General features: G+C 40.9%; 1 protein-coding gene across 3 annotated transcripts in view; it reads right to left on the bottom strand.

The window, feature by feature from the left end:
- AFF3 (ALF transcription elongation factor 3) overlaps positions 1-23,095 on the bottom strand; it is a 310,637-nt gene that overhangs the window by 40,797 nt on the left and 246,745 nt on the right. For all 3 annotated transcript variants that reach the window (XM_079299766.1, XM_079299765.1, XM_079299764.1), the window contains one exon: positions 4,306-4,471. In XM_079299766.1, the coding sequence (XP_079155892.1) occupies positions 4,306-4,471 (166 nt within the window). The remainder of the gene's footprint in view (positions 1-4,305; positions 4,472-23,095) is intronic.

Below are 23,095 nucleotides of genomic sequence, written 5' to 3' on the forward strand. Positions count from 1 at the left end.
ACTCAAACCAGGAAACTTAACAGAACAAAGATACTTTCAGGGATCAACGTACCACAGACAGGCACATGTGCCAGGCTTCATGAAGAAACAGGAGGATGTGATACATTTCCTTAAATATTGTGGGTGGATTCATCTGTACAACATTGACACCTATATCTTAGCTAGTCAACAAGTTCCTTCTCCAGTCAGTGGACTACTCTTCTAGGGTGTGAAAAATTCCCTCTTGAAATAGTCATATGAAATAGGCCAGATGAGCTGGGCCCTAAAAACGTCTTTTTCTCTCCACAGACTGTAAAGGGGAGGCTGAGGTGGTGAGCAGATGTAAGTATCTACAGAAGTGTGCAAATTTAGGTGGGATGACTCCCACACAGCATGCCTATATATCTCAGATCTCTCCAAGGCTGCAAGTGCAACCAGAGGCATGAATGGCATGCATCCAAAAAGAAACTTGTCAAAATGTTATCCAGAAACAGTTTCTAGGGTAAAGGGCTGTTAAACAATGCTAGTGTAATGGGGTCACTCTATGGTTGTTATTATGAAGAGAGACCTAAGGCATGGCTAAGATGCATCCCTGCAAGCTACTCTGCCTATTGTAAATCCATGTACTAATTTACCCTTGTGGTAACTTGCTTGTGTTGCTCTGCTATCAAATACTTCACTCAGGGCAATCTCCATACATATGTGATGCTTTCTCGTTATGTTTAAGGCACAGACAAATGATGAAGAAGATGATGATGATTATTATTATTACTATTACTTCATTGCTTCTATTAATACTGCTGCTAATGCTTTAAGAAATTAGAACCGGGCATTCCCATGTGTTAGGCACAGCACATATGTACTGTAAGAGGTGATTCTTGGCACAAAGAGTTTTCTGGAAGGAAGGGAGAGTGTAGTTTGCAGTCTTTGTCAGTAACAGGACAGCTAAAACCCATGAATCCTATTTTCAAAGGTAACAATAGCATCTACAGTTGGTCTAGTGGTAAAATTCCATTTTCTTTCATATATGTGACTCCTTAAAAAGGAGGAAGAAACCAACGGTTGTGAACTAGTCACAACAGCAAAACCTGTAAAGGCCATTGCATCTGGTATGTGGGGCTGGTGGGGCTCAGAAAGGGGCATCTTTCTTTACTGTTGAGAAGGCCAGTGATCCTTTGTCCCATGGGATAGCTTCTCTGCTTCCTTCCTGCCCATTCCTCACCCTTGTCCTCCCTCATAGTAGGAATTCATGATTGTCTAACCAAAGACAGCTTTAGTGAAGGCTCGCAGGATAATTCAATGGAACAAAGAACAAACGAAATTTTTAGCTTTAGAAATGTAGCTTTTTCTATATACTTGACACCCAAATTTTTTTCAACCATCTGAAAAAGGGTAAGACGTCATTGTTTTCCAGATTCCTTACTTACGACATTAATTAAGGTCATTCAAAGAATTTGTGACTTCAGCAAAGAAACAGAAGATAGAAGTCTCAGTTCCCTGTTCATAATTTTAGGTTTGGCAGTCCACAAAACTTTAACTACTCCCATTAATGTCTGAGGCACCTTAATTTGTCCACACCACTGAAACCAGTCTGAATGTTGTCTCCTGTTCTAGCTCAGCCATTATTCTTAGTTTACTGCAGACATAAAGTGAAGACAGCTGAGCTAGTCACTACTGGCTCTAAATAGTCAATGGAAAGAAACAGACACTTTTAGGGTGCAATTCATCTAATCTACTTTATATGTATGCTTTACAATGAGCTGCTTTTACACTCAAGGCTACTGCATTTAGGCACCTGAGGACAACTTTAAAATCTCAAAATGAGATGAGGAAAAAATTAGAGAAGACACGAAAGAGCACTTGAATTGTTATATAACCTCAAATGCAGATACACTGTCCCAGAAATAAAAATCTTTGAGTACATGCATATAATATTTCAGATTATGGAGGGGAAAAAAGAATGAAAGCATAGTAATGGTTTGCAGATTTCTACATTAAATTCCTCCCAACCTTTAAATTTGGAGCACCTGCACAGTGTTGTGCTGCACAACTCAATTTCATTGAACCTGAAAGCACCAGTTAATGCTAAATCAAAAACCAAGATGTATTTACTTTTTTTGCCTTGTCCAATAGATTACATTAGTTTTAAAACTAAATCTAGAATTGAGTCCACTACTTAAACTTAGGTGGACATGGCCTCCCTATAGGGAGCTTCCAAGGACTTTTCTCTTTCTATTTGCTGTGTAAGAAACTGGCATAGACTTAAGAAAGATGGCTTCACTGGGTACATAAATGTAAGTTAAAGCATTTATGCAAAGCTAAAAGGACTTCCAGTCAGAGACATCACTTGAGCATGTTTGAACTGGTGCCATCAGTCATATGATAGGCCTGGGAAAGCATTTACCCTTGGGGAAAACACAGGTATTTTACTTCCCTGGGACACCCATACCCTATCTCTGTGTGCTGTCTCCCATATCCCATCAAGGGTTGAAAATTGCCTATGAAAATCACTGCAGCCATCACATTTTTGAGTCACTTACATTTTTGTGCAGACATGTTTCATACAGCATGTCCTAGAAGGCAAACCACACAAATATAATGCAAAGAGACAAGCAATCTGTTGGAGTGGGGCAGCTGTTTCGTGACAATGATCACTGATAGCTCAGGCTCTGTACAAAAGTAGTTCTACAGATCTCAAGAGGACATGTGTAAAATGCTTAAGAGAAGGCACTTCCTCCATGTTTCCAAGACTTAGTTCTCTGCTGGACTTCATAAAATCCACGACCTGCCTCAGTTAATTAGCTTTGTGCATTCTCTGAGGAATTGCTGCTCTTGGGTCCAAGCAACATGGGTATCTGCCTAGATAGCAAGCACTCCTTCCCTCCTGTGCCTCTCCTCCATTCATCTCATATCTCCTTCCCCTTTCTTTCTTCTCTTTGCCCCTTTTCTTCCACCTTTTGATACCTCACAGGGAGAGGAGAGACCAAGCATGAGATCTTTGCACTAATTCCAGCAGGGAATTACACAGACAGAGAACAAAGTCTTAACAGGTCAGATGAGAAAGCTCAGACTGGGAAATAAGACACGGGATACTGCAGGAAGAGCAACAAGAGAGACTAGAAAGAAGAGAGAGAGATGTAGGAAGTGGACAAAGCAAGACGAAAATTAACTGGAAATGGGTCTGAAAGTACTGTGAAGGAAAAACAGAAGGTAAGTATTAAACAAGGAAAAAAGTGACAGAACCTGAAAAAAAATATATTAAGGATGTTTTTGTGAGTACTGCATTTTGCTCAATTTGAAACATGGCTCCAAATAACCAAGGAAAATATGAGGAAAGGTTTGCTGTCTTTTCAGCATAATTTTTTTTTTAGGGTGAGAGAATAGGTGAGACATAGTTTTAGGGGGAAGATTCTAGTGACTGGATGGTTTATGTGGAGTAGGAAAATACACAGGCTGTATTTCATGTGTATTTACAATCTTGCCACTAGATTTTTGAATATTTTTACATATATTTATGTGTGTGATGTGGCTGTGGAGTTCATAGTTTAATTCTAAACGTGTGTATTGACCAAAACATGTAAAAATGTCAATCCTGGTAGAAAAGCAGAGCAGAAAAAGCAGCTTTGTTGTGTCTGTTGAGCTTTCTGCAGAGGTGAAAGCAGAAGGTGTCACAGCACTGGCAGCTTAATTGTAGTTTGGCTAGGTCTTGTCTACATGTGGAAATTTTCGATGCTAGCTTTCCAGATGACTAGTTTGGGCTCAGTGTTTTGCACTGTGATTCAGTTTAGTCCATTTTGGAGGTGAATTGAAAGAAATCACATAAAGGCAGCAGTAACAGAGAATAATTCACTTAGAGAGTGAGGCAAGGGAAGTGTGTGAGTGAACAACTGGTTTCTTTCAAAAATCCACCCTCAAACTGATTTTATAATAGCTTCCCTAGGTAGAGAAGCCTTTAGTTGCCTTGCAGTGCTCGGAGCCCACATCAGGACTTAGACACTAAGCAAGCCATTGCTATGGAGGCAGAATTGCATAAAACTTCAAGCAAGCTGTGAGCCTTGCAAGGTGCTCCACTCGTGGCCAATTTGCAGAAAATGTAACAGGATTATTTCTTTCTTCATTTTTGTTTCAAATGCTTCAATCTGCTCCAAGATCCTCCACCACTTACATTTCACAGCGTGCCAGGAGGAGGATCCTTGGGACTTTCTCTGCTTTCTTTTTTATTCATGCATCAACTCACAGCCTCCTTGTTTTGGCTTGGCTGGGAAAAGGTGTGAGTGGGTGTAGCAGCAGAGTGCCACCCTAAATCCTGAAGAGAGAAGCCCTTACCTCCGGGCTGGAGTAATGCGAGGGCTTGCTGCCGTCACTCTCGCTGGAGCTGCTTTCGCTCTCGGAGTCAGACTCTGAGCTGGTCTCGGATTCACTGGAGCTGCTGCTGCTCGACCCCTTGCTGGAGAGTCCCGGGGCTCGGGCGCTGGGCTGCGGCACCAGCAGGCTGCCAGCCCCACACACAGCGCACGGGGGTGCGGGGACAGGGGAGGGAAGAGAAGAGAACAGGAACATAAATATACAAACCCCACACACGAGAACCGTGCTGTTTTACAGAGTGTACTCTCTGAATGCCTGCGAGCTCGTCTCTGCTGCTAATGAAGAGTGAAGCGACTTCAACATTACTTTGCTATAACTGGAGGAAAATAGAGGGTTACTCTCATATCCATTCAAATCCATAGCCTTTGCCATCTTTTTCGTCTGGGGGAGAGTCAAGTTTTCACTTCACCTTGTCTCTTCTCCCATTCCACAGATATTTTAGGATATATTTAAAATACCACGTGTTAAAAAGCGGTATAGGAAGCAGTTTTATGCTGTCTAATGAACACTCAGCCCAGAGGTGGAAGCAGGAGACTGAAAAGGTGAACAATTAAGAAATGGAGTTGGACCCCACACTACTAGTCATAAGTAGTAATAGCAATAACCATAAAAATAACAATAATGATACATCTTCACTGGAGCTTTCCAACCCCCATCTTCCATTCTGCACACTTCTTAACCTACCCATAAATGATGTGGTTACCATCTTGATATTGACAATTCAAGATCTAAAACTCAGGCTGAAAAAACTTGAAGAGCTCAGGCTTGTGTTTTTGCATGTCAGCAGTGCAGTGCTGTCAGCAGAGCTACTTGCCTTCTTTAAAGTTATGTTTGCATGCAAGTGTTTGTATTAGCAGGCCTGACAGCAGAAGAAATGTGTATTTTCCTGAAATAGTTGACCATGCATATTAAAAATATCACAGTCATAAAGACCGAGTGTGAAATATCATATTAAGTCATCCAGTTTATTCCCTAGGCAATGCAATATTGTTCCCTATAGCAGGGTGCATTTTCTAGTGAGTTGTCCAATTTGATTTTAAATGACTTAAATGCAGCTTTTACTTTTACCCCTGGGAAACTTGTCTTTAAACTAACCCAAATTCCACTGTCAGAAATTTCTCCCTACATTCAACCTGAAGTTGCCCTTTTAAAATTTACAGTTGTTACTTATTATTTCATCGTATTACTAATAGTTACTATGATGAATTATCCTCCTCCCTTTTTGCTCTCACATTTTTGCAGATTGTTTTCCTGTCCTTCTTCAGTCATCTTTCAGACAAGGCCTTACACATACACTTCTTCTGATCTTTCTTCATAAGTCATTATCTCCAGGGATATGGGATCATTTTTATGGCTCTTTTCTGAACTCATTCCAATTTGTCTATATCTCTCTGATAACAGGGTGCCCAACACAGAGTGCAGTATTATAGATGGCTTCTCACTACAGCCCTGCAGTGAAGGGCTATTACCTTCCTGCTCCTTGATGTGTTGCTTCTGTAAACATATATCCGAGCTGTGAGGGAATGTATAGTCCATTAACATCCCTACCTCTCTTTCAACACTGCTTTCTTCAGAATTCCTCTACTGATAGCTACATGATTATTTGCTACCAGAGAGATTAGCTTGCTTTTTTTCTTCATACCAGATCTCATTTTCCTCTTTTACCTTGTAAGCTTCTAGCTCCTTTAGATTTATTTCACTGCCCTCAGAGGTGTCTGCAGCAACTTCTGATTTAGTATCAAATGCAAACTTAATTAAATGGTTATTCACTTCCTTTTCCAGATCATTAATGAGACTGTTAAATAAACCCCACATGAAACACTCTGGCACCCTGATAACCATCTCTTCCCAACTCCATTCCCCGGTGTTTATCATTACCCTTGTTTATGCTCCATCAGTCAAATATTGTGGCTAATGCAATGTGATCTTGGAGATGCATTTGGTGAGAAATAATATCTAATAATTAATTACAGTTCTGCTATGTTTCACCTAATGAATTGTCTATGCATGCTAATGGTACTTTTCATTATGGAAAACTGATACCTGACACCTTGCACAAGCCACATATGACAGGCAATTCCTGAGGCTTTGAAAAGGGGCCAGGCCCCAACAGAGATGCAGTTTCAAGTCCAAAATTCCCCATGGCTGCACACTTTCTGGCCCTCTCCCCTCCTCCCCTAACATATGCCAGCCTTTCCCCTCTGGACCACCTGTCTTGCACAAGCCAGTACTCCCTCCACATTGCATTTACTTGCAGCATCCCCACTGCTTTTTGCTAGGAAGTGGCACAGCTGCCTGTGGCTTTCTTGCTCCAGAGAGTTTTTGGTTGCTTGGGGAATCATGACATTGTTGGAGAGCTTTCTGCATCCTGCAAAGCACAGTGGGGCCACGCAGCAGAAAAAATCTCACCTGTGTTCTCACCTTACTAACTAAAAGCAAGTAAAATAAACAGGAGAGGGAGGAGTTCACATTCATTTATATTTTTTGATCTTTATTTCCATCCTTTTAACTACTAGATGGTAGAGTGAGGGGTGGCAGTAAAAGCTTGTGCTTGGTCAGGATGGCTTGGTGCTACATGCATGGTCACAGAAGTGTCTGCCAGCTCCTGGGTGGCAAGAGGTCTGTCTTTGTGCACAGGCATTACATGCACCAGTTACAAGGAGGGCCTTTAAAAACTTGGGGTTTTGTCAAATTTTTTGTAGGTGCTTTAAAGACAAGATTTTCAGGCAGCCATTTGTGTAACTTAAGGCACAGAGGTGACAGAAACAGCTGGTAAGCTTGTAAAAAAATTTTCCTTCTTGGAGAAGGAAAATTGGTATTTTGTAAACAGCTTCAGGACAATTCAGCTTTGCACTCACTCAGGTTGCCCAGTGAACTCTAGATCTAAGTTACTCACTTATATTAACCGATTGCAGTTAATCCCTTGCTAATAAAATAGCAAGAACTATATACAAACCATTATGAACAGGTTTTGTGGTTTTGATTTTTTTTTCTTAAGAGAATGTGGAAAGAATTTGAAAAGTTAACTGCCTTTTCCAACAGTGTAGCTTAGGGAGTGCCTTTGACAGTGTCTGACTGATGGATTTCTAGTCCTCTCCACAACAGCATTGTGACTGAAAAGTTCTTGAGCATCACAAAACATCTGCACATTTATGTCCTGCCCTTAGTAACTGTGGTTTTAATTTTCAACCCATCATTTTTATTTGTCATTGACTGAAGTATTCAGAAATTGCTATATAGGGGATGAGGGGGGAAAAACCCATAGTAATATTTCTTTCCTGTTGTGACATGAAATGTTTTTCTAGGCTGCTGAATAGAAATTGTTACTTCAGCCCTCAATATAAAATATAACTGTTGGACTCTTCACAAACATCTGGAAATCAATGCTTGCTGTTCTAATGGTAGCCAATATACTACAAAAATTAAACATTACAATATTTTCCTATTTATGCTGATATTGCTGAAGTCTCCTGTGCCCCTTCTAGTTTTTAAATTTTGAAATATAGCATATTCTTATAAGGATTTTCATTATGTTATACTGACCAGGGTAATAACAGTTACATCTGTCTTACTGCACTCTTATTAAAATACAACCTTTTTTAAAAAATTAGTAACTTTTATTTTGGACTGCTCTGTCTGAAGGATGTAAGCAAGATCATGCAGTTAGACCAATTTACATTTTAATAGTGACACATAAGATTTGTGCATATTTTGCTACTGGTTTATGCCCTGGTTTATGCCCTGGAATTAATGACCGCATCATAGAATTTATATTTTTATTTTAAGGAATTAAACAACAATTTGGGCGAGAACCACTTTAAAGCTCTTAACCAGAACATGCACTCTCTGACTTAAGAGAGAGAGTAAATACCTTGTAAATTTGCCAGAAGTTCAATAATAAGACCATTTAAAAACCAGCACACCATCTGAAGTTTCTGATCTCCCACCACCCTGGCTACAGGGGACCTGTGCACCTAATGGCCATGCAAGTCTCCAACAACCTGTTTTCCTGCTCTGTCTAGTGGACAACTGACCCCTCTTAGAAGAACTGCTAGATTCCTTGTAGCCTCAATTTTTCTCATATGTGCAGGTTCAGAAACCCAGTGATTTGGGGATATTAATACTTCTTCACCACTCTTACTAACTTGTGATCTAAGTTGGGAGGTGGAGATATCTCAATCCCTGGACAAGGCCTGGAGATTACTGTGTGGGGCCAGTTGTTAGCCCCATCAATCTGCATGGCCATGGCACCAAGGTGATTTGAGTTATGCAGGAAGGTGGCAGAGTTGGTTGTTCAGTCAGTGGAGACAGATTCCGAAATTAGATTATTTTGGTGGCCCTCAGGAGACCTCTTCAGGTTAATCACAGGATCTGAGTCCTGCTCTATGCTTCATATTAAGCTGCTGCTTACAGCTGCACTACTTCCCATGGTAATAAATTATGGCACTCAGCACTGGCCACAAGAATTTCCCAGGCTAGGCATATGCTGCATTGCAGGAATTCAGGCCCAAAGACATGGGATCTGGATGTAGTATGGATAAAGACACAATGATGTAGTTCTTTACCAAACTGCAAGCATTCAGTGACTATATTAAGAGAAAAATCCCTCTGGTGCTGAAGAATTTGTGATCCCAGTTCTTCACTGTGTTACAATATGAAGGCACTTTATACCTACTTTACATAGGCATGAATGATTATCAGGAATGCAACACAAGGGAGAATCAGGCCTTGGAGAAATGACTCGGCCGAAGGAACATATCAGAGTGAGCCTCTCAAATACTTTTCCAGCCACAACGAAGGCTAAACAAATGCTAACAGAATCACAGTATCATTAAGGTTGGAAAAGACCTCCAAGATCATCAAGTCCAGCCTTTGACCAAATACCACCAGGCCCACTAAATCATATCACAAAGTGCCATATCTATTCATTTTTTGAACACTTTAGGTATGGTGACTCCATCACTTCCCTTTACCATTCTTTCAGTGAACAATTTTTCTGAATACCCTACCTGAACATCTCTTGGCACAATTTGAGGCCATTTCCTCTTGTCCTATCACTAGTTCCATGGAGGACAAGGCTGACACCCACCTCACCACATCCTCATTTAAGGTAGTTGTAGACAGCAATAAGGGGTACCCTAAGCCTTCTTTTCTTCAGTGTAAACAAGCCCAGTTTCCTCAGCTGCTCCTCAGGGACTTATGTCCCAGAACTTTCACTAGCATTGTTGCCCTTTGCTGGACATGCTCCAGCACCTCAGTGTCCTTCTTGTAGTGAGGTACCCAAAACTGAATACAGTACTTGAGGTTGGCCTCACCAGTGCTGAGCAGGGGGAAAATGCATCATATTTTAGAGTCCAGTTGGTCTGTGTAATTTCACTTTACAAGAATTGCATCCAAAGATTTCTTACCAAAAAGGTCTTACACCATCAGACATTATCTGCTGTATTTGCTTCTGTGTCTGGAGATAGGGCCCTATTATCCTGTGTCATCTGAACAGCTGTGATCATCTAAACTATTTTTCTTCTAAATCTCATTCTAGTGTGCAGCTGCTAAATGGCTGTGACTTCCCAGAGGAGAGAGAAATGCAACAACTAGTGAGAAGAGGTTATTTGAATAAACAAGTGACATTGTTAGGGATCATATTGTCAACATGGAGAGGTAAGTGTGGAGAAGGTTATCCAAATTTCTATGCCACAAACATTTGAGAAAATCCTATGAAAGGCTGTATGGATACTTGGGAGTATTTATGATACCCAGAAAAAAGTCTATCACTGTCTAGAAGATCTAGGCCAATTGTGGGAAAACAATACTCTGAAACAGACACCAGTGCCTTAGCTGGTATAAACTGTCACAGCTCCATTGACTTCAATTAGGCTACAGTGATTTTAATCCAACAGTAAATCTGACCAAGACTCTGAAACAGTATTTCAAATTCAGTAATGAAAACATACTCCATGGGTTAAAGGAGCTCTGTTGGCAGAGCCTCTATTTTGATTCTAGATTAAAGTATCTGAAACACCATTTCCTTCTTCCCTCAGAGCAAACCTACAACCCATCAAAGGTCTTTTACAGAAAGCTCTTTATCCCTTTACTGCAAGAAGCAAATTCCACATGGTGCTTCCTCAAAGCACAGACTGAGAACATTGTGCCAAGATCTGTATAAATATCTCTGCTGCCTGGCACTGAAGATATTTCTTGTCTCTCATGCACACAGTAGGGAATTCCTGTCTCAATAATTGTGAATGGATCACAGAAGCCATGAAAATGCCCACTTCTTGCTGCTGCCCCTGTGTATTTCTCAAATTCTCTTCCAGCAAAGACCTCTGAAGCATGGGAATTATAAGGACTTGAAGACCAGGCCATACCAGTATTGCAACAGAACATATGGGGATATCTTCTGAGGCAACTGTAGAATGCCAAGAAATAGCACCATAAGGACAGCCTATGGAATGGAGGTGTACCTCATCCATTTCTTTCAGGACAAAATCATGCTGAGAAAAGGGAAATGATACCATAAACTCTAGAACATGCACAGACAGCAGCCAGATACCACCATGGTTTAGAATACCAGTACAAAGACTGCTTGTATATTTAACATTCAAAGATGAGTACAACCACAAAGTCATAGAAAGACTTGGGTTGGAATGCACCTTAAAGATTATCTAGTTCCAACTCCCCTGATATTCAGGGTCCATTCTAACCCAAGCCTTTCCATGACTCTATGCTTCAATGATAAAAAGGCTCTGCTCTAGTTTTAGGTCTGCCCCATTGTGTCTGAATGTCCAAAAGAAATCACTCTTCCAGGGTTCCAGCCACCATCCCATACATAGGTATTACTAAACTTCCCACTGTCAGTGTGTTAGGAGATGTCCTTCATTATTCTTTAAATAGTACTTGGATATCCATTCTCTAAAGTCAGTATGTAAGTGATTTATGGTTTTGTACCTTTTGTACCTTTGCTAACTATAAGCATTACACCAATTAAATGTCTGAATTCTTTCCAGTTATCAATTGCAAAAACCTATGGTTCACTAACAGGAAAAGACAGTTAGCCTTGCCATGGCCTGCTGTTTCAGCCTAAATGCAAAAAAAATGAGGCTCAACACTTTCCTTTCTCCAGGTAAACGATTTCCCAGGAGTTTGTTAATATCTTTAGGAAACAGAGAAATGTTTTCATACCTCATTCCTGTAATGGATGAGGTATGAAATGGGAGTCATGATGAGTGAGAGTCCTGGAGGTTGTTCGGCTTGTCACAATATATAACACTTCTGTGAAAGCACTGCATTACCTTAGCTGCACCACCTTTGCACAGCACAGCTAATAAAGTACAGCTGCCAAGAACAGAGTTCATAGGCCCCACCTATATTTTACCACTTTCACTGGGAGCTTCTTAAATAGTTTGTGCTGACAAGACTACAAGTATCATCTGATAATGCAAACTGAAGGCAAACCAGATCTCTCTGAAGAGAGTCAGGCATGCACGGTGCAATTGCAGCTTGTCAGAATAGTCACTAAAGAAAAATTGATAGGAAAGGCTATTTAAAAGAACAAGCTATGAAGCTCATGCACACACACATAAAAAAAAACCAACCCTGAAGAAAATCCATTCTGGCAAGGGCCATCTACTTAAGGTCTAGTTGATACTGTAGGCAGGCAAATCACAGCTCCACTGTGAAGGAATATGGTAGAAGAGAGAAAGCCACTAGAAAAAAACCCACTTTGAGTAAAAAAAAACCCTCTTATAATAAAATGCTACATAACAGTTAATAGTGACACCTCTGTATAAATCAGTCTATCAAGAGGAGCATGTACCAGGGTATCTGAGATGAAAAGGTCCAGTAGACCTGGAGCAGCATTTATGTGGGGGTGAAGTGATTAGTCAGCAGGCTGACAGCTGTACTGGGAGCCTGGTGCCAGATTCCAGTGTCTGCTTTCCACTGCTGCCAAGTGTTTGCTTGTCGCTCCAGATAAATGGAGCATCAGCAGTGTTTTATTTGACCTGCTCACAAGAAAAATAAAGCAACTCTGACTTCCTTGGTGTGTTTGTCATTGACCTTGCATCAGCTGAATATGAGTGGAGAGAATCTCTGGTCTGGGCAAGTTAACTCTTTAGTAGAAGAGGACTGATAGAGTCTTTTTACCTTGGTAGATGAATTAGTCTCTTAATGACTCAAAGTACAGTGACTTGAAAAGAAAAAATGACAGGCATAGTCTGTGTGTCCTTGGAACATGGTCTCACACCAATGGCCTGAAAAATGATGAACAGCTTTGAGAATAGTCCATGAACAGCACCCTTCTGCCTCTCCTGTGAAATCAGGAAGCCATCTCTATAGAGATGTTTTTTGAGGGGGAGGAGGGTGGGCCAGAAATAGATTGGAACTGGATGAAGTCATTGAGAAGATTCAGTCATAGAGCACTGCTTTTGATTTCCCCCTGAGACCAAGGGCAATGGTTTTTTGTGTTTTCCTTTGTATGTACCCCAGAACTTCTAATTTTTCTATTTTTTTCACTATGTTGGCCATGTTAGGAACTTTCCATTTGAGATCCCTCTATTGTCTGGTCAAGGCCAATTTGTGCCCTCTGGAGATTCCTACCTCTCTTGATGGACTTAGAAAGAAGATCCTAAGGATTGCTTAAACTGTGTGCTTGGTATGTCCAGCATCTTGTGCATTGTAATCTGTATGGAAAGCCAGGGAGGTTTGGTTCAGATTCCTCTTCATAATTTTCTTTTCAAGGTTCAGTCATCTCTCTCCACTTGTCTTAAGGTGTTGTTATCCAGTATGAAGACCTATATCCACTCCCAACTCAGTATTTCACTATTTCATTAAACACTATCAAAAGCTGATCCTGTCAGATTCAATTGTATCAGTACCAGGAACAATTATATCTGTCTCAGGAACAGATCCTAACATTTTGAAGGTGATCCCAGCAGCCTGGTTGGCTTCAACTTGCTAAGAGACATTCTAGAAAAATAAAGGTAATTAAGCACTGGAACCAATCATCAGTGAAGATAAGGAACTGGTAATGGTAATGGCACTTTCGCTGCAATGGTAGTTGCAGAAACTAGGCAAAGGAGCAATGCTCCTTTAATGACTTTAACCCACAGTTTTCAATACATCTCATCAGGAGATTTTGATACACTTTCACTGGATATTAGACAGGGTGTTGCTCTTTTTGCCTCTTTTATTTCCTAAAATGTGAAGTGTAAATGTACTTCTATCCAAGAGAGCAGCAATTTTTGCTTGTGAGTGACAGCTTCATCAACCCTCAGAAGAAAACCACAGCAGTGCAGACTAGAAAATCCTCATCTGCACTAGTCTGCCATCACCTTATTTCAGAATTACTGTTAATTTTGTGGCTGGCCATCAAAACAAACAGCCTTTTGTAGTCTTCAGACACTGTCATACCTCATCTCAGCACAGCAGTCATTTGCCTCAGTCAGCAGAGCCCTGGGTACAGTTCTGCCTTGCAAGACCTCTCACTAAGCTCTGAGAGTCCAAATACAGATGAACTTGTGCAGATAAAATTACTAACTACCATAATGGCTGTCCAAATGGGTGCAATAAATTTCGGCATGAGACAAACTCTCTCAGGTTTTACTGACTCTTAATGCTGCTGCTGCCAGCTTTAGTGTTACTCTTTGACTCAAGCCATATTCTGTTGTCTCCCAAAGGTCTTTTTGGCCCGTCAGCTCTAATCAATATGCTGCCTTGAGAAGAAGCTTGTTTTAAGTAGGTTTGCTCACCATAAAGAACCATAAAAAGAAAATTTGACTTCTAGTCCTTGTCAGCATATATCACTCCCTATGCAGAACAGCATTTAGATGATCTGCTATTTGAATCCAAGTGCTCTCTTTTATATGTTTCAAAAAATGACAAATGCCTGAAAAAAAATGCATAGTTGTTCTACAGAAGACATTAGGCAGGCACAGGAATGGCAAGCAGAACAGTTAATAAAGCCCAGAATTATAGCAGAGAAGATGCTTAGAGCTAATTAGTTTGACATTATTTGAAAACTTGTGAAAGGTTCTTCTGTTCTCCTTTCTGTTGTAGGCACAGCCTGTTTTCCATTGTCATCCAAAAATACTTTAATTTTTTTTAGAAATAATTGCCTAGGATATGCTGTTTACCAATTATTGACAAGTTAGCTGGAAATAAAGAATGTTTAAAATTAACTTTTAGCTGTTGAGTATTTGCTTGTGATGCAGTCTTAGGTTTTCAGGACTCTGGGCCACTGGCAAAAAACCTTCTCCCATTCTGACCAGGCTCAGATTCTTGACACCTTATTCTGATTCAGTGCTATTATACTTTACAACTTGGATAAAAGTACCCACAAGTGCTCCTAAAGAGCAGGGATGGTCTGTCTAGTGGGGGTGTCAGGATCTGACCCAGCAAACACAGCTGCAGGTAATTGATGAAGGATTTTGAAGCAGAGAGCAGTGGTGTCTGCAAGTAACCTTTGCTGTGCCTTCCTCAGGTGTAATGTGGTCTGTGAAAGACTATGAAGAAGTATGATATGCACAAATATATAAATGTTATGAAGAGTTATATAAATTGCCCTTTACAATTCAAAAGAAAAAAATTAAATGTGAATTGCATCTTTTTGTTAGATGTTATCCATGGAAAGTAAACTTGAGGTTTATTCAGGCACACACAGATGATGAGGGGAGGCAGAAATAAATTTCAAAGTAAATATAATTTTATTTGCTTTATTAATCTAGAATGTGGTACCAATGTGTCTGAACTCAGTGGTTCCCCAGCTGCAACCTCCTGCAGGATGTTATCAATCCTTTATTTCTGTGAAATGTGCTACCAACTACTACAAAAAACACTAGATCTGTATGACATTTTAATGAAAAAAAAAAAAAAATTGGTCTTACACCATGCTGTGTCGTGATGTAGTTAAACATATATCTTCCAATATACCTTTCAATCCACATCTCACATGTTTTGCTGTTCATTAACCACCCTGCATCTTTGTAGGTTTCCTGTGAATTTACAGTATCACTAAAGCATGTGGAGATGCCTTTGCCTATTCTTCAATGCATCTTTTGCTCTCCCTGCCTTTCCCAGTGGGACAGAAAGGAAATGCACACATGACAGTGGGGAGAGGGCACAGGACAGGGAGGAATATTGCTAGCTCTTGCTCCTTCCCCTCCCAGTCACACTACAAGCTGTTGCTGTCTTTTTCCTTTCTCTGCCCCCAGGCCAATAGTCCCTTTCTGGCAAAAAAGGTCCTACTGCAGTGCCTCAAAAATGCCTCTGCCTGCCTGAGCTCCTGCATGGTCTAGGATGTGCTGTGCCAAGTGGTGATCCTCTTCAGAGCAGGACTGTGTGTTCAGCACTGTGATCCAGCATGGAGACTGTTAAAGGTGTAGGAGTCAACATGTGCTGCTGCTGGGAGTTCACTGCCCAGCTGTGAGGATATATATTCAGTGCTTCTTTAAAAGGGTATCACATCACCTGCCTGCAGCTGGGAAACAGCTGGGGGAAAGTTGGAGAGTCTGCACAAGAGCTTTGCTGAGATGAGACACAGATTTCCAGGAGTGTATGATTTTCCATAGTCAGTGCAATGTGAAAGTAACTCTTGGGTTTTTTTTTTTTTTACCCCCCAACACAACCCAAAGTGCAGCTTGGGGAGAAAGTTCAAGTGTTGGGTCTTTGCCATTATCTTAGGCACTAGGGGAGAAAGCTAGATGACTTTGTTGATAACTACTAGCTTGAAGACCCCAGCAGGCCTTCAGACAGTTTTATTAATCATAAAAGTCATTAAAAATGGCCAATTCCTCAGGGGCAAAGTAAAAACAAAACCTTGGAAGAACGAATCAGAGCAGGCATCTCCCATTCTTAAGAGCACTCCGTTCAACATTCTCTGCAGGAAACTGAAAGGGAATATTTAGGACTGATACTCCCAAGCAATATAATCTAATGCTTTCTCAGGGAAGGGGCAAGATTCCTGATGGACTTAGATTGCAACAAAGAACAATATTGATAGACTCTGTGTACAGCTGGGAGGCAATGAACTCTCAGTCAGTTGACTCAGAGGTTTGCATGTCACATCCAGCAAGACAGTTTTCCCTTTTGCCTTTGAACTTAGCCTTTCCTCTTTTACTTTTTTGCTTTCCCCTGGCCTCTCCCTGGATCCAGATCTGGGCTCTGCAATAAAGAAGAGACATAGAGACCAGCAAAGTGCCATGAAGATGATTAAGAGATTAGAACTTCTTTCAGATGAAGAGGCTGAGATGACTTGGACAGACAAATGCCTGAACAGGAGGAAGTAAAGAAGACAGAGCCAGGCTCTTCTCAGTGGTGCCCAGTGACAAGAAGCAAAGAACAAAAATCGAAACACAGGAATTTCCATTTACATATAACAAAAAATTTTTCTTTTGCTGTCAGGATGGTCAAACTCTTGAAGAGGTTACACAGAGAGGTTGTGGAGTCTCCACCCTGGGAGATACCAACTTTGGCTCTGAGCAACTGTTTTAGCTGATGCTGCTCTGAGTGGGGGTTGGACTGGATGATCCCCAGAGACGCCTTCCAGCCTCAGTCACCCTGTGACCCTGTTGGGGCTAGCTCAAGTACCACAAACCATGGTGCTAACTAATGTGATAATGTGATAACCACATGGGCACTGAGTGGTTCCTGAGCTCCATATGGCCATGAGTGTCCCCCTGTTTCATGTCTAAAGCTCACTCAGATGGCTACTAAGTCAGTGCCCCAGCTTTACTGAAATGTAGACTTGGCCTCGGGCACCAAATCTACAGCTGAAACATGACAGCTGCCTATCACATGGTCACAGCTTCACTCTCTACTCCATCTTTTTGCAGGCTACCCCATGCTTGCCAGAGTAAAATGGACTCAGGAGGTGTTTATGAGGTTCATTTGCTGCATTTGGTGTATTTTACAGTAAGTGGAACATGGAACAGCAGCAGCCACAGGCTAGAAAATTTCCTTCTCCTTCAAACATTTCTGGATCTGGATCTGAATGTGACCAGCAGTGTCTGAGGCAGCCCATCAGATTATGTTTTATTTATTGAGCTGTACTTTACAGCACCTCTCTTCTACAAAACTGTGCTGTTAGGAGACTGCTTTGCATTTTTTGGGAGTATCTCTCAAGTGTGGTTGTCTAGCATCACTGCCCAGAGCAGCTGCTGACAATACCAATGCACTGACAGCTGCAAAATCCCTTCTTTCTGAAATCAGGAGTAGAAAAGATCATCATGAAATAATGGACTAGTGTGGCCATTCTATCTATGCTGCTCATAAATTACATTTTGAACCTGGCAATTGCAGGGTAATTAGGAGGAGAGTAGCTTTCCTGCAGGAACATATATTTCCTATTCTGCTTGCCTGACACACTCCAGTTTAATTTTTCCTTTGTTCACTCAGCTCAGAGAATGGCAATTACCAGAGGTGATAGCCTAGTGGCAATTTTTGAATCATGAAGAGACTTAGCACAGAAATGAGGAAAAACAAGACAGGTATCACTAGTAATTAAAATAATTTTGAATTAAAGGGACTACTTCAATTATTGCTTTTGTCCTATACTTGTTACCACATAACCTATCGTTATGAATTACGAATACAGTCAAATAACACCATGGTGGAGAATAAGCTTAAAAAGACAGGTTTCCTTACCATGTTCTTTAGAAGTGAGAGGTAAGTAAAATTTGGGTAGGCATTTTGAAACAGTAGGTGATGCCACAGCTCTGATCACTAACAGCTCTGCAATTTTTAAGCCCTCCTTCCCCTTTTGGCCATGACAGAGAGGCACAGGAAACAGGGCAGGAATTCCCATCTCGAGTAGCCAGAAGAAGGTTTCACATTATTAAAACAGATGATTTCCTTCATCTAAAAGCCTCTGAGGAGCATAAATTAATAACAACATCAAAGCAAATGAAAAGTTTTAGAGCAGACTGTCAAAGAGGCTGCTGGGGTTTCCTTGGTAGATTTCCATTTTTAAGGAGTATCAGCAATTTGCTTTCTTTCCTAAAACAGTTCCATATGTCTGTGGATTATTTATGGTTGTTTTGATTTTTGTTGTCAAGGGTTTTAAAGAAACAATATCCCAATTATTTAACATGGGGAACTAAAGTTAGACAGACAGTGCCTGCAGTAAGAAATTACTGGGATGATCTCATGGACTAAAACTTTGCAGACCTCTCTGTACTCTCCAGAGTTAGACTAGATACAAAGAAAAGCAGTATAGACAACTGGAAAATAACTACAAGTCCGATGCTGTACAAACACAGCAACTAATTATTCATGTTGCCATCACTGATTCTACTGGATGGCAGGATTTTACCAGAGTTGCACAGGATCTACAAGATAAGTTGGGCCAGATTTGAAGCAGAACTGAGAAAACTTTGTTTAATGATTATTAGAATTCATCTGATGAAAAGCACAAAGGCCAGCTGTGGTCTTAGATTAAAAGCCATCAGGGCAAGCTGTGAACTGATTCATATTAGCTTCCTAACTTAGGGTAAAGACATGATTATTATTAGAAAAGCATGGAGACACTATGTGCTGATGAGGTTATTAGCTTGTCCTGAGGAGGTGGCACCTGCTGAGTGCAGGTTTTAAGTGCTTTTCCTGCAGGAAAAGGTCACTGGAACACACACCATGCAGGAGACTGGTGTGTCACACCTCAGCCTGTTGTTCCTGCCTGCAAGGCCAAGGGTACATTCAGCAGTGATCTACAACCAGACACACCAGGCTGTACTGACCACATCCAGGAAACCAGGCTCCATCTGTGTGGTGAAGTAAGAGAGAAAAAGGTTGGATCTGTGAGAAGCATTGCAACCTCTTGGGATCACCAAGCAGGAGACATCAGTTTTAAAGCCTGTCATTATCCTGGCCAAAGCTTCTGCTGTGTTGTGCTGGCAGCCAGCAACCATGTGAAATAAAGATCCTTAGGAAGAAAGGATGAGGCTGAACACTTTATTTTACTTTAAGGGAAGGATCCCACATGCATGGATGCATAGCTGTTTGGCCAAAAAAGCAAAAAAGTGAAAAGGTGCATATTAATTTCTTGCAGATCTAGCAGCAAATGCCAGATTCTTAGATCCATCATTTTCTGCTGGTGAATTATTCCAAACGTTATTCATAGTCATTACCTAATAATTATGCAAGAAGTATTTTCATAAATGTTACATCAATAATTTAAAAGCTGCAAGAGCATGTGATTTTCAGAGTGGCCTCTGACTTGAGTTTGATGGCCAGGAGAGAACAAAAGCAGAATAATAATAGTAATACATGACAACTCTATGACATGAGAAGGAAATTCTGAACTCTGCATTGCTGATAAGTTTGCTCTGATGAATGGACTTCTCTGGACTGAACCATAACAGCACCAGTCCTCCATGCACCACTGGCAACGGCTGAAGAATACTGTACTCAGTGCTTCATGCTGACTTAAATGTTTGTGAGGAGCTTAGCTGAAACTTTTCCTCATGTGAAACTAAGTGGATGTAGCTCCATCTCATGTCAATCTTACAATGTAAAGCTGTTTACCTTCTTCCTTGAACGGGTCTGTTTGAGAACTCAGAGCTCTGATTCACTGGTCCAGGTCCTGATTATGACTTTGATTTGATGACTGCTGTCCACCATTAATCAGCAAGTTGAGGTTCTGCTAACATGGTGATGTGTTTTGCATTTTTTTGCTTATTTTTAGTATACAGGTGTGGCTTATTCATTTCAATTGCAACATGAGTCATGGCAACTGAAGATGTATGTAATTTAAATAACATCATTCCCATGCATGTGGTCCTGCAACCAAATAAATAACTCTAACCCTGACAAGATCATATCAACATTAAAGCGAAGATATTAAAATATAACTCAGTAGGAAATTAAACAAAGAAAATCTCAGGGTTGCACTATTGCCTTTAACAAGCTTTTCATCAGATGCAAGACAAATCTGAGGCAATCACTTCCTAACTAAGCAAACCCCTGACATATTTTAGCTTTGGACACATGTTGGTAATTTTAGAATCATTGTGGCCATGTGAATTGATGTCACTTCTGAAAAAAAAGCAGTGCAATTTTTGGGGATCATTATTCTTTTCAGCACAAGTGTAGAAAGTGTATTTGAACACCCCAAACATTCACAGAAGCTGAGCCTTGACTTGATCAAACTGCAGGCTATGACAATCTGAAAACAATATCAGAAAATCTATTCTTTCAGGTATGGTATGGCCTTAATAAAAAGTAGTGAAGAATTTCTTAACAGAGAAAATAATCTTGGAAAAATCATCACTGGAATATGTCTTCTCCATTTGGGGCAGTGAGAATTATTTTGCCATACGTTCCCTCAGTTAATCAGAGAGTGTTTTCATAGTTTGTTGAGATATATTTAAGAGGCTGGTGTGGTAAATAACTGACATACAAACAATTCAAACCAGACCCACACTTTACTGCTGCTCCATAGTGATACCAGATTTTGGTCATAAAAACAAACCTAATAATTTGGGTAGGGCAACTCTGTCATAATTCCCAGTCTAACCAATCTGTAAGACCTTACAAAGGCAGAAGAAAATGGAAGAAAATAATACAATGCATTTCTTAGAAAATAATGTGGTGGCTCAATTAGCAGCTGACATCAAATGCTGAGGCACTCATCTGCTTCAACAGTGCCCTTTGTCTGCACATGTAAAGAATATGCATGGGGACAATTCAAAGCTCCATGAGGGGGCAGATATACTTGCAACACAAGGGAAAAATTCCTGGATAATCAGGTGTCAACCTGCTGCTTTCCATCAACATTAAATCCCTTACAATAATTTAGGAAACATTATACAGATTTATATTTATTTAATACTCATAAAACGTCAGCAACCTGAAGTTAATATTTGGTTGCACCAATAATATGCTAATACAGAAAATGGTGTAAAAAGAGAAGTTGAAACAGAGGTACATCTGAACCAGTACATCTCTATCCATTAGACGGTGATAATCTCAGAGGAGTGTTTAGGTTTTGCTGTCTACTCAGACTCTTCTCTAGGTTTGCACAAATGACTTTGCAGTTGTTGCTTTCCTCTTCAGCTTTAACAGAGAGAGGTGCTGTGCTGTGAGTCCCTCTAACAGAAGAAGGAGGAAGGGTGATCTGACAGCTGGAAAAGCCCAAAATTAGGTTCTCAGAGCTCCACTTTCCAACATCATTATTTCAAAAATGTAGGCTACAGCTTTCATGTTGGAAAACCAGCACTCTTATTCTTCTATATACTGGTTCTCTTCCCACAAGTCCTGTGGGAGGTATTTGTACTAAGGGTGTTTGCACCAAAAAGTTTCAAACTGGAAAAATGAGTGCGCTTCTTATTAGGTTCAGCAGACTGGGAATCTGCCAGGCTTTTGTAAAACTGCTCATTTTCTGAGTCTCAGCTCTTCCACTTTTTTTTTTTTTTTTTTTTTAATTGAGTGCAGGACAAGCTCTATCTTATTAAGTGAAAACAAAAGAGTGAGAAGTTGGAAATTGCCAGGAAGCCTGGGAAAGACTGATATTCAGCTGAGATTTCATTCCATGTTTTCCTGTTGACCTCACAGGCTCTCGACACAAGAGCTCTGAGTACATTAAAGAAAGGCCACAGTCTCATTTGGTCCTGTGAACATTGGCAATATGTTATGGGGACAATATACAAGCTTGAAAGGGAAAAACCGCAGCAATGTCCCCATGCCCTGGAGGTTTTGTCTGGTGCAACGCTGTTTAACCAGAGACTGTGAGGTTTTAAATGGCCATACGAGATTTATAGTAGGTCATGACCAGATCTCTTTTCAGGGCAAAGTTTGAAAAGTCCATTTGTCTCAAAATTTAAAAAAAGGGTCTGGTAATTCTCCAAGGTTTTTCCTCTTCCTTCAGGCAACTATTTTTGCCTGGCCAGAGTTTCTAAATCCTTCCCAAGAGCCCTTTTAATGTGGGAATTATTGTCTTAGTGTTTGCTATCAAAGAAATAATACTGAAGATACAAATATTTACAAACCCACTCTAACTCCACATGGTCAGTATCAAGCTTATTAAGTTTTAGAAAAAGGGACATCATGACCTTAAAAGAAGTGGCTTTCACTTCAGTAATCAGGAAATCAGTATTTGAGGGCATTATTAGCAGGGAAGAGTGATGGGGAGTTGAGTGCAAAGGCTCAAGGTGCAGGCAGAGCCCCCCATGCCCAGCTGATGGCATGGTGCCCCACCCTGTCTCAGCCCAAGGAGGATGCTGCTGTCCCTGGGGCTGCAAAACAGGGCTGGCCCTCACTACAGCTGTTTCTCCACTGTCTCCTTCCAATGATGGGATCCACATCACCCTTTCAGCAGTGGGTGATGCTTGGGTGCCCTCCCCTGGGCTTCACTCATGACACTGCAAACCAGAGGGGCTTGGCTGCTGCTGCTGCTCTGAGACTGGGGCAGCTGGAGGAGACTGGCAGGAGATGGGGCTCAGGGGGTTCCAGACACCCCAGAGGGGTCAGGGGGGGTTTTGAGGAATGGGGAAAGGGGAAACACAGCAAGGGTCCATGATGGGCAGACACACAAGCTCTGAGACAAGGTCCCCTCAGGAAATGGTCAAAATCATGGAGATCTGAGACCACATATGGAAAGGCTGCAGGTCTGGTTTTCCTCCTTTCCCAAGGAAGGAAGGAAGGAAGGAAGGAAGGAAGGAAGGAGGAATATTATCTGTTAAACCAGAATAATAGGATTCTTTAACCTCGCTCCCTGGGTGGGGTTTATTTATTTTTTGGGGTTTTTTTTTGGTTTTGTTTTGTT

This window comes from Erithacus rubecula, assembly GCF_903797595.1.
Source record: "Erithacus rubecula genome assembly, chromosome: 1".
Taxonomy (NCBI): Eukaryota; Metazoa; Chordata; class Aves; order Passeriformes; family Muscicapidae; genus Erithacus; species Erithacus rubecula.